The sequence below is a fragment of the Telopea speciosissima genome, chromosome 2 (assembly GCF_018873765.1).
Source record: "Telopea speciosissima isolate NSW1024214 ecotype Mountain lineage chromosome 2, Tspe_v1, whole genome shotgun sequence".
NCBI lineage: Eukaryota > Viridiplantae > Streptophyta > Magnoliopsida > Proteales > Proteaceae > Telopea > Telopea speciosissima.
Genome location: NC_057917.1, coordinates 19,123,114 through 19,138,894, shown reverse-complemented (window position 1 = coordinate 19,138,894; position 15,781 = coordinate 19,123,114). Strand labels below are relative to the sequence as shown.

General features: G+C 42.0%; 1 protein-coding gene across 1 annotated transcript; it reads right to left on the bottom strand.

Moving 5' to 3' along the window:
- Nucleotides 1–5,325: 5,325 nt before the first annotated feature.
- LOC122650525 (late embryogenesis abundant protein ECP63-like) lies at nt 5,326–8,196 on the bottom strand. Its single transcript, XM_043843930.1, has 3 exons — nt 7,342–8,196; nt 5,828–5,952; nt 5,326–5,736 (listed from the first exon to the last, which is right to left on the bottom strand). The coding sequence occupies exons 1-3, from the start codon at nt 8,194–8,196 to the stop codon at nt 5,442–5,444; spliced, it is 1,275 nt and encodes a 424-aa protein (XP_043699865.1). The 3' UTR covers nt 5,326–5,441.
- Nucleotides 8,197–15,781: the final 7,585 nt, after the last annotated feature.

Below are 15,781 nucleotides of genomic sequence, written 5' to 3'. Positions count from 1 at the left end.
TTTCCACGAAAAACTAGAATCGAAACAGTAGTTGATTCACATTCAATCCAAAGTCTTCTTATACCAAGGTCTCTAGCATATTCAACACCATGGATAAGCTCCAAAAATTCAGCCTCATAATTTGTTTTAACACCCAAAAATTTTCTGAAGGAGAAAACCACTCTAGTCGTATCATCACGAATAATTCCCTAACGAACATCCATCCACATTAAGTTTGCACCATTGTGGAGGAGGGCAGGTCCAAAAAATCTCCAGAATTCAGACCATGGGCCTGATACTACATGTGCATATACTTAGCTTGAATGAAGTCCACCACCGAGAACACACAATTAGAGAACAAAGACGGTAAGGCACTGAGCTCTTTTTGAACCGAGACCCATATCCGAGAATGACTATGCCTTCTTCCCTCATAACGTCTAGCATTTCGCTCTAACCAAATGAAATAAAGGATCAATATCAAACCTAACAGTCATGCCTCCTTGAGAGAAAAAGCGTTTGACTTTTGCTTTCACCACAAACTCAACTCCTGAAAGGAAGAAATGTGCTGCCAACAAGTATCAAAACAGGCCCAAAAGAGCTTCAAACGGAACAAGCAAATGAACAATCCAAAAATAAGTGGTTCAATGATTTTGCTGCCTTACCACATAGATCACACCTAGAGCAAAGAGAAACTCCTCTGGTTATAACCTTATCATTCGTTGGGAGCTTGCCATTTGCTATTCTCTTTGAGACCACAAACGTTTATAGTGTAATTAGATAAAATGAAACAGCTTCCAAGACAAAACAACCCAAAAGGCATTACCATTTACTAGTCCTTCTTGAGACACTTCTGAGTAATGCTCAATTTAAAATAACTACGCTAAAAAGAAAAACTTAAGTTGAAAATTGTTGGAGAAATGGGTTGAACCTCTATTTTTAGGAGAAGAAACACCTCTAAGGTTGTCTATAGTGAAAATATCACAAACCATGATTTTTTAAGATGGTTTTTTTTGACATGTCGTTTGTTGATCATTAGGATATGTAATTCCAATAGTCACATCAATTGGCCATTTACGTGTGTATTTAGAAGAGACATAATTATCTAACACAAGTTTTAAAAATAAAAGAAGGGGAAAAGATCATTAATCGGTCAAGTGGTTCTTGTGCCTAAACGCAGGATTGTGAGAATTTATTACTAAGCTAGTCAGCCCCCAATGACCAAAAAAATCTCATCCACTTAAATGCTCCTACACACACTCTTGCATATGTTTTTGTGTAAGCACTACATGACCAGTTAGCGTTCTTTTGCCCATAAAAGAATTATATTTTAAGGAGAAAGAACGCTACTTGTGGTGCACTGCCCCTACACCTAGGCATAGAGACGTGAAAATGGCCGTTGCGCCCCCATGAAAAAGTGGAATTTACCAAGAACGCGACAATCATTTCACGTGCCCTTATGTCTGAGCATAGTGGTAGCGCACCATACACGCCTAGGTAGTGTTCTCTTTCCCTATATTTTAAAGGTAAAATTACTTGAACATCCCTTGTACTATGGCCCGATTGCTTGATAACCCCAACTTTTTAAATAATTACTTGAAGCCCCATGAAACCTGACGGTGTTAGTCTGCTGGTAGTGGTTGAATGGAAAAGTCCATTTTACCCTTATGAGTTATTCAATTAAAACTTATGAAGTTAAAATGACCAACTTACCCTCCTTCTTCTTCTTCTTCACTTCCCCACTTATAGGTTCGTTTGTCGTTGGGAGTGAAACCACACCATAACAATCCCATGGAGCCCAAAATACCTTTGAAATCACAACATCACAAGTTATTCCACTGCGACTCCTAATCTTCACCTTGACCAGATTAGAACAACGACCAGGAAGTGCTTCCATCACATAATCAGTGACAGCTGGGCACGTCATGATAAAGAGATTCTTCAATGCTATGCATGAAATCTCGGTGTCACCAAACGTGTTATTCCAACCCAATGTTAAGCGCTCAAGATTTTGGCAATTGGCAGCGAACAGGCTCAAACTCAAATAAGTAAGATTGATACCAAAAAGAACCAACTCCTCAATGTTAGAGCACCCTTTGGCAATGGCAATTTTGCTCACTTCATTATTCTGTTTTGAGTTCACACTTCCCCTTTTCCTACTGTTCTTTGATTCATTTCTTTCTATTTTGCTCTTTCATTACTTTGATTTCTTCCTGCTCAGATTTGAGAATGTGACAGAAAAATCAAGGATTTGGGATCAAAGGGGAAGAAATCCGAGATGGGTTCTGAACATTTGAAGCAGAGGAGGGTGGAGGCGAATAAAAACAAGGAGAACAGAAGAGAAAGAGAGAGTGTTGGAGAAGAAGAATAAGCAAATCAACAAGCTAGATGAAGAGAGCAACAGTAAGGTCCATAAGGAGAATGACAAGTGTTGCGTCTGGAAACCTTTGTCATCTGGTTCGCTTAGGATGAGCCTGCAAAAACTAAGTCAACACAAGAGAGCCGGTGTGACTCCAGTCGAGGATTCTCTAATGCCTAAGTCCGGTCTCCAAAATAGTAGTAGTTCAATGTAGTGAAAAGTTGGATCCCATTTTAGTTTCATACTTGGGTATTTATAGGGCAATTTTGGCGATGGAAAAGAGTCCTCGTATGGGAAGAGTCCTCCTTTTGGTAGGAGTCTTCTGAGTGGAGTGATAGTAGGAGGATGACTCTGCGTTTGGTAAGTGTCCTTATTTGAGTGTGATATGGTTCTGTTAACGGATAACAGATGGATCTGGTTGAGTCAACTAATCCCGAGAATATCAGGATGTGATGGCATGGCTCTGCAGTTTAGGCGGGATATATAGTTATCGTTTAGATTTATGTCTTGGTGGAGCCGACCCTTAAGATTTGGCGAGAATATCTAACCCTCCCACCTTGGGATGTTCTAAGTGTTTTGAGCTCGGTGTGGTGTCCGAACATGCATGGCCTAAATGGGACTACGAGTGAGGAAGGCTCGGCCTGGCGCTCGTCCGTGGAGGACTCGGCCTGGTTGTCGTCCATGGAGGACCTGGCCTGGTTGTCGTCCATGGAGGGTCAGTTCCTTCAAGCATATACCGGCATTTTTTTGGTAGGTCTATCGATCCCTCGGGGTCGGTCTGATTTTTCCTTGATCATGTTCTTTCGTTCGGCTCTGGACCAGACAAGTGTCCCTCCCCGGCTAGTGGTCATTTTGATGGCTCATCAACAAAAAATAGAAGAATATCTCTGATGGGTCCTGTCGAAAGGCCAGAAATGGTAGCAAAATCAAGGATTCGGGTTTGGCTTCTCCTCACAAATAAGGACGTTTATAGAAACTCTCCCCATATCGCAAAGATGGCAAGTCCACCAATGCCAAAACACTACAACGAAGTCACAGACAAAGCAATATCTCCTAAGAAGAAACAGAGTCACTCTCCCATCAAGAAAATCGAACCCCAATGCAACTCAGAAAACTCAAGCCCAGTTTTTGTTCTTGATGTAGGTGCTTTTTTTATCCAACCCAAAACTCCTCGCAGGGCAGGGTCATGGAAGGAGGCTGTGTGGCCAAATGGAGTCGAGGGGTGGGGGTGATGGGGAGGGTGGGGCATGGTGGTGGGTTGGGTTGTAGTATGGGGTAGGGGCAGTGGGGTTGTAGGAAGAAGAAGAAGGAGGAGGGTAAAAGGGTCATTTACTACCTTAAAAGGGTAGTTTGGACATTTAAGATTTTTCTAACCCATGACATCATCGCTAAACGGTGACTGACTAACGGACATGGCTATTACTTGTAAGAAATCTTAAAATGCGGAAGGTGTTCAAGTAATTGTTTGAAAGTTGGGGTTATCAAGCAATCGGTCATAGTATAAGGGGTGTACAAGAAATTTTCCCTATATTAAATCATCTAATTTTTTAAAAATAAAAAATCCATCAGATGATTCAAAATAGAAATTAACTGACAAAACCAATTGACCAAATATCTTTTGGATCCCATCTATATATGCTAAAGCTACATTTTGGTTTGCATATTTCTTTTGGCTATGTTTTGGTTTGCAAATTTTTGTTGGACCTCCATCTATGCTTTAGGCTACATTTGGCATATGCATTTAAGGTCAAAGGGGAAGCTTGTCGATAGAAGGAGACCACAGACCGTAGCAGGATACTTTTATGCAATAGGATGATCGGAAAATTGGGAGGGATAGAGGTGGAGGAGGCCTAATCAGCTCCCCACATGGGGAGAGGAGTTACCCTCTCCACATGGGATCTCACCACTTAAAAGGTAATCCAAACCACGAGTCAATTAATGAACCATTGACTAGTGGTCTAATACCGGATTTGACTCCTGTCCTGCAGTGGCGGGAGCTGGAGCGTTCAGCCCAGCTAAACGACAGCAAAAACAGGGGTGGGGTGGTCATTTCATTGGCGGGTCCCACCTAGGTCCCACATGTGAAATGACCACCCCACCCCCTGTTTTTAGGTGGTTTCCATGGGTTGGACGCTCCAGCTCCCGCCACTACAAAATAGGAGCCAAATCCTCTAATACCTCATGGAGGATAGAATCCCATGTGAGAAGGGTCACCACAAGGGGAGAGGATCGAGACTAGGTGAAATTAGTGTTGCGTGCATGAAGAGAAGGAATTCCGAGATTAACTGAACTAATGATGTTCAAACATCAAAAGCCTTAAAACTCTTTAATTCGGCAATTTGGATTCTCTACTGCCCGGCAGGACTGTGCTGCCCAATCCAGACACAGTGTTGCACACAATGTCCGCCTTACCCTGCCCAAACGCCTTGCCCGAGTGGGGGTAAGACGGGCAGCTCAGCAATAGAGGATCTAGATCCTTAATTCGTAGGTTTTTTTCTCATTCCTCCGGTGGATAAAATTAAATAACATCTTTTTGTTTGTTTATTCAATTCAGATCTTGTACGGCGCACCTGCCCGTAGCGGCTTGTGCGGTGCAAATTGGACCGCACATGCAAAGACCGCCTTACCCCTGCCCAAACGCTTTGCCCGAGCGGGGGTAAGGCGGTAATTGTGTGCATGACCTAGTCTATGCCGCACAGGCTGCTACGGGCAACGCGCCATAGAGGATCTGGATCCTTGTTTATTTTGTTTGATAATTTCCGAATAATCAGAAATAAATGAATCAAAAAAAAATTTTGTTGTCTAAAAATCTCTAGTTCTTTCAATCTACCTCTTCCGTCCGGTATGTTGCGGTTGTACTAAGGAGCAGCTAAGAACCCTAATTTGCATGGTTAAAAATTAAAACAAAGAGTATGATATTTAAACTTTGTTCTTTTTTAACAAAAAAAAAAAGAGGGACAAGAGACAGGTCTCTGATCTTTATGAACACAAGAAACAAGAGACAAAGCACCACCCTCCATGCAATGCAAGCACAGAGCAAGAAAACACACATATTGTGTTATCATATCTAGCCATGAGCATCACGATCCCTACGACCGGTCTCCTCTTATTCCATCTTTCCAACATCATTGAAAGTCTGACCGAACATCTGATCGGAAGCCTTAAAAATAACCGCCGATGCCTTGATGGGAGAATCCACGGTCTCATGGAGACCTTCCACCACTACTTCCCCTCTAACTGGGATTTTCGCTGTGTCATCATCATCTTGACGACCACCTCTGTTGTGACACTGATCAGTTTGCTCCCTTTTCTGCTCCGTCTCGTCACTTGAACCCATTGGCTTCTCCTTGATCGCATCAAATATGCTCCCCTTCCCCCCTTCTCCCTGCCTGTTTCCAATTCTACATTTACATGCACAACCACATATTAAAATCCAAAATCATGTAACGTACAGTTTATTTAGAATGTTCAAATGCAGATTCAATCACAAACCTTTCAGTCGCTGTATCCTTCACCTCTCCAGCCCTCTGTCCAGCTTCGTCCTTGTACTCTCTCCCTTTCAATTTCAGCTCTTCCAACTTTTGTCTCGCCGCTTCCTCGGTCTCACCCATCTTCCCCTATAAGTTCCAATATATATGTATACCCATTTTAATACGTTTTACTTGTTAAGAATTTAGGTATAACTCAGCCATTAAAGAAAGAGTGCCAAAGTAACAATAAGTCTTATTATTCTGCGCGCAGGATGTGTGGTGCACAGCCTAATAGTTGGATGCTCCTATGCCCCAACACAGATCTTCTACGGCACGCTGCCCTGTTCTGCTTGTGATGCACAGATATAGGGCCACGCATAATGACCACCTTACCCCAGCTCGGGCAAGGCATTCAGGCAGGGATAAGGCGGTCAATGCACACTGCCTTGTGTCTACACAGCACGATAGGACAGACAGCTCGTGCCGTAGAAGATCTGGATCCCCCGGGCTCTTGGGAGTTGGTCTCGAAATCTTGTTGCTACATTAAAACTAGGAAAGTATTTATGAACCCAAAGGGAAAGTGAATTATTCCATGTTAGCCTTGTTAGGCTTGTAACGGAACATTCTTGCAATAAAGTGTAGCAACAAAATTTTTGGCTCTCCTCTAACCATGGGATTCGGCTCCTGTCAATCCGGGCAACAGTGTTGCATGTGCAGCACCTGAGATGAGGCGGTGTGCATTTACTGTCTTACCCCTTGCCTAACGCCTTGCCCGAGCAAGGGTAAGGCGGTCAATGCACCCACCTCATCTCAAGCACTACACACGGCTGCATGCTACCCAGATTGACAGGATCTTTTTGGCTAACCATGAGCCCACCCATTTGGGTCAAGCCTGTGAAACGATCAAAAGCCCCCTTGTTTTGCTAGGCTGGAACCTCCAGCTGCCACGGGATCTAAATCCAATTTTTCACCTCAAAGAGGAGCTCGATGCTACTTATTCCCATTCAACTCCTTTACTTCCACCTACCCGGTACTGCTATGCACCCCCACACATAAGCGCAACGAAAAGTACCGCCTTACCCCCCTCAGGCAAGGTGCTTGAGTAGGGGTAAGACAATACATTCCACCTTACCTAAGTGTGGGGTGCACGCGACAATAGGGGCAAGCAGAAGTAGAGGAGTCGAATTGTCTTTCCATGGGAGCAGGATGGAAAAAATTTTGCTGCTATGGGTATAGCAGGAATGTTCCTGCTGCAAGAGTAGCAGCCAAGAAAATGGAATAATTCACTTCCCCTTTGGATTCATAAATACCCTCCTAAATTTTAGTATTTTCTAAAACATTCCTTAAGATCCCATTTCCTTGCATGACAGCCTTGTTCCTGCTACTAGTGTAGCAGCAAAATTTCATTCAACGGTCAGTCATTTCACGCGAGTCTAGATATCTAGACGGCTAGAGCTAGCATACGATCAGGAGGCATTTCTTTTCCATTTAGGTAATTTTAAATTTAAATTCAATTACTTTTAGTAATCTACTGACCTTGGCTGCCTCTCCTGTCTCAGCAGCCTTCCGTTTGGTCTCTTCTTTCTTGCCAGTCAACGTCTCTATTGCTCGTCGCGCAGCTTCCGCAGCCGATTCCTTGAGTTCAGTTAGCTTCGGAACGGCAGAATCCTTTCCTTCCTTTGCTTTCTCGGCAGTATAATCCTTGTTTTCCTCCATCTTCTCCATAGTTGTGTCTTTCCCTTGCTCTCCTTTGTCAGCAGCGTAGTCCTTGTACTCTCCCACCTTCTCCTTTGCTTGCTCCGCCTTGTCAGCCGTAGTATCCTTAGTTTGCTTCGCCTTCTCACCCGCATAGTCCTTGTACTCCCCAACCTTCTCCTTGGCTTGCTCCGCCTTGTCAGCCGTAGAATCCTTAGTTTGCTTCGCCTTCTCAGCAGCGTAGTCCTTAAACTCCTCCACCTTCTCCATGGTCTCGTCTTTGGTTTGCTTCGCTTTCTCCACCGCATAGTTCTTGTACTCCCCCACCTTCTCCACGGTGGAGTCTTTGCTTTGCTTTGCCTTGCCAACCGTATAGTCGTTGTACTCTCCCATCTTATCGGCAGCAGCGTTTTTGGCTTCACTGGTCTTGTCGATTATGGAATCTCTGTCACGGTCACCGGCGGCGTAAAAACCTTCTCTGGTCGTATTGGTAGGGTCATGAGCTTTTCCAGTGGCAGCTTCTTTAACGGCTTTCAAGATGGACTTGGTGCCTTCTTGAATGGTTTCTATCACGCCGGTCGGATGTTGTGCTTCTTCGTACTGACGACGTTCCCGGTTAACTTCATTGAGATCGGAACCGGCCACCCTCGCAGCAGCTTCTTCTCGTTCTTCCTTCGTTGTTTGTTTGGACGACATCTTCGCTTTCCTTTCTCTCACTCACTAAAACTTGATCTGTGATTTGTGTTAGCTCAGCTGCTTAGGGGTTAATATATATGAAGAGATAAGGAAAGGGTAGAGATTCCATTAGATGACACGTGCGAGTTCATAGTTGATGTAAATGGACGCGTGTCGGAATAGTTTCTAGGTCTAAGGCTACTTGTCGGTTTAAACCTTCTAATGGACCCCACCTGATAGTAGGTGATGCTACACGTGTCAACGATGCAAGAAATTTTGCTGACAAGGCAATGCATAGTGACCTTTAATCAAGTCTATGTGTCACCTCATATAAAAAGGGTCCAACCTTGTTTCACGGTTTCTGACGATTCTTACGAGGAGGATTAAGGTCGTCCTTTCTTCTCAATTCTGTACTCGTGTCATACATGCATGCATTGATAGTAAAAAAAAAAAATTTAAGTTAAGATGGTCGCTGATCAGTACTGAGATAACCACGTGGTAGTACGCGGACCCATAGGATTCAACCATCGTTGCCCAACCTGAGGATTGGCTTCTTTTTTTTTTAATCACAATGTGGATTGGCCTTTTACAGATCTGAACCATTGGATCTGGGAAGTTTGGGAACTAGTGATAGGCCCATTTTTCGGATCCTTTGGATCTGGGAAGTTTGGGATCTCACGATAGGCTTAGAATCATTGGATAATTTGGAAGTAATCAAGTAAAGAAAGTATGAAGTGTGACTGATCGCGTGGATGCACTCCATTGGTAGATTCAAGAGGTGGTCAGTACTAACGGTGTCAAAATTTAATCCAAACCGTTAAGATCGATGGAAACTGATCAATAAAACTTGGACTGAATCAAACTGATTTTTATTGGATTGGCTTTGGACTAGGGTATGATGGGACAGGTTGAAAATCAGACCGTATCAAATAGATCAATACCCAAACTGAAAACTGAACTGAATGAAACCGATAATAAATCATTGAGTATAAAGTTATAAATAAGTGAATTGATTATCTATTGATTTCAATAATAGTGAGCAAATTTCTCGTTGTAAGGGGAATTGATACAAATCAATGAGTATGAAGTTATGAATAGGGAAATTGGTTTGTAACTATGCTTCTTCCATTGATCTCCTTGTTCACTACACAATGTTAGTTGGATTGTTAAATAAATGATTTGATAGCAAAGTTTATTTTGTAATTTCAGTATTAGTTATCTTCTCAGTAACTATTCATTGATTTCAATTTTAATTATCTTCTCCTTACAATTAATGATGAATAATTATATGGTTTGTAACAATGATTTCGCTACAAACTCTATTTATCCATTGATTTAAATATTAGTTATCTTCCATTCTTCCCCTTATAATTTATTCTTCTTTGTTCGAATTACAACATGAACATATCAAATCAATTTTCCTAATTTTGGTTGTATACTCGTTTTAACTTGAGGAAGGTGAATTAAAATGTTTTTATCGAATCTTTCCTCACTACAAATTATGAATGTAAGATTTCATTGTAGCTCAAAACTAAAAACAAACCGATCTAAACCGGTATTAACCCAATATTGAAAATTTTGAAATAAACCAAAACCACACCGGACCGAAACTGAATCGATCGAAAACCGAAGTTTCCTAATGACTTGGTTTTGGTCTCACCATTCCGAGACTGAAACCGATTCAGCCCGACCAAAATCGAGCCGACCTGACCATTTGGCACCCCTAGTGGTCACCTTGCAAATTTTCCTCCGTGGTTTTAGTATATGATATCGGCACCGGTATCCAGTATCCGATCTCGGTCACATGGTGATACTAATCGATATCGATACCTAAGATTCATCTTTTTTTTTTTTTTGTGAAAGCCTCCCCCCAACCCCTAGTGTAGGGGAGGGGGAAATTTATTTATCATTCAACGAGAAGTGCTTATGGAAAGGATTACACACATCTCCACAATCCATATATCAGAGTTGGGCCAAACTGTCATATTTGTTACCAACAGCGCCCTCCTTACCAGGGAGTCAGCAATATTGTTAATCTCCCTTGGTACATGGGTGAAAACACAAGATACAAATAAGGAAGACAGGTGTAGTGAATGTCCGGCCAAAATGGGACGTACAAACAGGGGTGAGGCTAAGTTATGATTCTGTAACAGATTTACAATACTCTTACAATCACTTTCTAAAGTGATGCACCTGTAGTCTTTAGAGATGGCCTCCAACATGCCCGCTCTAATACATAATGCTTTACCAACAGCAGGGTCTTTGAATTGTTGAGGACTGGCAACAACAATCAAACACTGGTCATGGCAATTCCGTGCAATAAAACCAATCCCTCCTCTTTGATTATACCTGGTACCAAACTTGCATCACAGTTGAAGTTGATGCAATTAGAATCAAGTGGCGTCCAAGTACCTATTGTAACTGTCAAATGCACCATTTCATGGGAAATAGAAGATGAATGTTGTAAAACAACATTGGGGACATTAGAAGAAGAAGAGTCGCCCGCTGGTTCACCACATTGAGCATTGTGAAATTCCCCGAAAACCCAACGAGATACTCTTATAATATCCTCAGGCGTCCACAACCTCCTACCTAATACCTCATCATTTCAGGCTATCCATAAGTACCAGCATATAAAGGTACCTAATGAGATTAATTATTTTGCCCTGGACTTCCAAAACTTGATAAATTACCCAAGTATTTAATCAAATGAACAATAGATGGAGTAGTATCAGATGATACCTTGTAGCATAATTCACTTTCATACCAAACTGCCCTTGCAAAATGACAGTCAAAGAGAAAATGTGAAATAGGTTCTATATATGCACACCTACAACAACCAAGGTCAACACCAATCCGCCTTCGGCATAGAGCATCAGAAGTAGCAAGTCCAGTGACACAAGCACGCCATAAGAACCGCTTCACCTTTGGCAAAGAGTAACAATTCCAAATCTTCTTCCATATATCACTTGGAATCGCAGACCAACAATGAGTAGTATAGTATGAAGGTGCTAAAGACTTCTTTTCTGCCTGAATATTGGTGAGATGATGATAAGAAGTTTTAACTAAGAAAATCCCATTCCTAGCAGGGCACCATTCAAGTTTATCATTTTGTGGAAAAAGTGATAATTGATTTTTGTTATTTCCCTAATGTCACTTGCATTAAACAACCCTTCCATAATTTCCATCCTCTAACAGAGATTGGTCTCATCAATAAGATCTGAAAGCATATGCATTGACGGATTCACTGGGCAAGGGGTAGTCATTTATATCCCTTATTTGTAGGAATTCATCCTCCCAGATATTTTGATCTATGAATGGTCGGATCAGAATCTGGATCCAATATTATTTTAGAAATGGTTTGTAAACATATTTTCACATAAAATGATACTTATATGTATGTTTTAATTAAATTGTTTAATCGGTTGTGCAGATCCGATCACATACACAGACACTCTAATATGGACATGTACTATGGAATGAGGTTTGGTAGTATTTAAATACATGCCTTAGATTCCATAATGGCGATGTTGATTAGTGGAGAGTTGGTATATGATAAAATGTTATTATGTAAGGGTATTTTTTAGATTTGTTAATTAAATAATTTATTTATTTAATTTAATGAATATGATGCAATTATTTAATTATCCATTCAAATTAAATAATTTGTTATTTACTTTCTCTTTAAAATTCTGTTTTTTCACCAATTATAAGCGTACTAGGAATGGATGTTGGGATTCAAGTCAACTTGTTGGAGAGGGAGAGAGAGAGAGAGAGTCAGACTCTCACTAGGAATACTAGAGGGGCTCTAAACTATTTAAACTAAAGGGAGGGTGTTAAATCCGTGCCCAAAACCCGGTTGAAAACTCGGTCTGACCACCGATCTGGTTTGAACATTTTGTGTAGAACCGGGAGGGAAGTACGCTCGTGAACTGTGGGCCATGATACTCAAGCCATCCCACAAGATTGTCGATCGTAGCACGGAGGAAATCGTCGAGGATAGGCACATCAACAGAGATAGGGGAAAATTTATCTTCAAGGGTGCATTCCTAGAATTTCCTCATTCCGAAGGTCCGCACAGCCCATGCTCGGTGTACCCGTTCCCACTTATAGATGATTGGGAGTAAGTCGGTATCCTAATAATTGATAAGTATAAATACTAGAATGGGCTTAGGACTTTATAATTCTTCTAATAATATTATTTGGCCTAGTAGTATAATGGGACCAATAACTTAAAACTTGACCTAAGGATAATCTCTACCCTAAACAAGTCCTAGCAAAATGGACCTAAAGACCTAAGACTAATCCAAACAAGACCTAATGCCTAGATGGGTTATTAGAAAACCTAAATCCCTATTCACCTCACATTACAACTCAAATCGTGGAGAGGAGTAGAGAGAAAGAAAAAAAGGAGAAGGAAGGGGGGAGGTGAAGCCCAACCTACATTCTTGGTGAGCATACTCTCTCTCTCTCTCTCTCTCTAAACCCTATTACTTTCTTCCCTTGTTTACTCATTTAATGGGGGGTTTGATTATGAATCTCCTACCATTAATGGTCTCATCAACCTTAGGGTGGAACCATTAATGAAAGAAAATTTATGACAGTAAGTGTGGATTATATAAGCCCTAAAGTTTCACTCTACTCCTCCTTGCTTGAAACCCCAACTTTTATGGGTAAACCCTAAATTTGAGACCAATGGTTTGGAGATCTACCTAGCTAGAAGGGGGTGATGTTCATACAACTTGGATGGAGGCTCATGGAGAGCCTTATGTTTGTTTCCACAACTCTAATGACCCTCCCTTTTGGACCCTCCAAGTCTTGATGCCAAAACCATAGAAGCACCCTTAGATCGTAACCTATTATAGGGTTGGAATCTTAACCCTTTAATGGAGTGTAAACCATAGCCAAGAAGCCCTAAATAACCCTAGGAATACCCCATTTTAGCCTAAGACATTGGGATTACAAAGCCATTCTCGAAATGGTATGAACAGCAAGACTGGCACATGGACAGGCACATGCAAGTGCCGGTCCTTGAGATGTTGCAAGTGCCGGTGGGCTACTGCCAGGGACAAGCACATGGACAGGCAGATGCCATCTGCCGGTCCTGGCCTTGCTATATGTGTCGGTCCCCTATTTTCAGCCTTGTTTGATAACTTGTGGGGCCCAACTCTTCTGGCCCTAAGACACTAACCTCCCCCCGCATTGTACACCCTCTTTAGGTTGACTCACCCGGCTTAGGGGCGTATTAGTACGTGGGATGGTGTGCTTGGCATCGATTGCTGATTTGAAGAACTTGATATTGACGACTAACCGAGCATCAAGGTGAGTGAGTTAAGCAAACATCTTAATTTATGGAATGTTTGTGTGTCGTGTCTTGTGAATGTCATTCATGCATGTGTGCTATATTATATAATTATTGTTAAGATGTAGGATGATATACATGTTTTGATGTTGATAGGACTTTACATTCTTATCTTGCGATATTATTTATTCTCTTGCACTATGGTGCGAATGGTATTGGATTTAGTTATGGGACTCGGGTGCCGATTGGTGTTGGACCTAGGGTTTCTATAATGTGGATTCATTCATGACATGTAGATCTAGGGATTCGGAAATGGGATCCAAGTGTCGGTGGGTACTGGGCTTGGGATTGCCGTACTTACAGTTGCATTAGAGTTGTCCATTGCATTAGGTGGAAACGGGATGGTGACCGATCGACCGCCTTTGGTATTCACATCCCGTACTTGTATGTATACGTATAGGCTAGAAGGGCGAAAAGATAGCCGACCAACCGTATTTTGGTATCTATGGACTCGGCCTCTGGCCTATGTACATGCGTACCTCACTCATACAATAGATGAATGATGGCTACGATAATTGTTTACCCAGTACTATGACCCTTACTGACAGGGGATTAGGTTTCGATCAAATTCGTGGGTTCCGACCGTTATTCAGGTACACCCACCCGGGAAGTTCGGGTATAGATCGTATTTTGGGCCGAACGCCAGGACAGGGTTTGACTTGGGGGTTTGCATATATCTCTTAGTGGAGACCAGTATAGCATAACTCGGGTTTGTCATCGCCAGTATACCATCCGTTTATGGTACTAATGTCGGGGATGCTACCTAAGGTGTTGCTATAGTACTATACCTGACTTAGTTGAGTTATTAGGTGGATAACAATAAAATTATACATCATCATTCATTCATGTAGCATGATTGTAAATTATACGTGATGTACGGTCTACCTTTATGGTATAGGACACCTTGGTATCCGTCCATCATGTACGGTTTACAGTCAACCCCATTCATTACTATTTGTGTATACTTGTGTGGTTTAGCCACTCATTGGGCTCAGTGGAGCTCACTCCTCGAGGAAACATATTTTTAGATGAGCAGGTACATTCGAGCAGGGTGGCGCAGAGTACAAGACTCCTGATGCTGGTTTCGTTGATTGGTGGACTCCGGAGATCGTGGAGCATGGACCGGAGTGCTATCGTGATGTGTGTTCCTCGGTGGGACAGTGATCTATGGCCTGTGGCCATCTTTTGATACGCTTGATTTATTCTTTTTTTATTTACAAGTGTATTCTTTTGATTCCTTTCATGATAAATGTATTATTTATACAATAGGTAATACATAGGTCCTGATTGGAATGATCTGTAACAAATATTATACAAGTTATCACATAGGTTCTGTAAACTCTGTTATTATTATTTTAACCTACTTTGATCTTCTATTGTCGTGTGTATGAGTTAATTCCATGTACTGTATCTGCGATCTTGGCAGTTTGGGAGCATATTGGTACGCTCTGGTTGCATTCCCCGTGGTTCAAGAATGGGGCGTAACACTTGGTATCAGAGCGTGATGCTCTACCATACGACCTAATTTACATGACCTGATTTACTCTTTATTAGGATTGTGTAATAAAAGCCTTATCAACACATAAGATGTAAGTAATCAAATGAAAAGATAGAACTTACTTAATAGTGTTGATACGTCGATGACATGTACAAAAGAGGTAGAGAATTTTCATAGAACATAAACTAGTTGAAATAAAGAGAACAAAGTACATGCCAAAAGAAACCTAGGAAATACATAAAGTCTTAAATTATGTTCCCGATACAAAAGCCATATAAGCAACAAAATGGGGAACAACTCCTAGGCTGTCATCACTGATCTGCTGGCAGTGGTGGTGTGTCGGGAGAACCAGGATGCCTCAAACGACTCTCCATGCGAACCATCCTGTCATAGATAGCTCCATACAGACTCTGAAGCTCTTTGATGGCAGCGATGCTACTCTGAAGCTCTTTGATGCTGGTGGCATTTCTCTACACAACCTCTGTCAAGGTAGCAAGTTGTGCAGCAATGAACCCCAAACTAGGCTCTGTTGCACCTGAAGATGAGACCTCGGCATCATGCCTATCGGCAAGTCGGGTGTGTCTGCCGCGACACATAGTTGGGGGAGAAGGCTCTCGACTGTGTTGACTACCCTGAGCCTGCACATCACCTTCTTGCTCCTCACCTACCTCATCCTCATTTACTTCCTCCTCACTCTCATCATCATCATAATTTCTGTCGGCTCGTCTCACTGTAGGCTCTGGGTC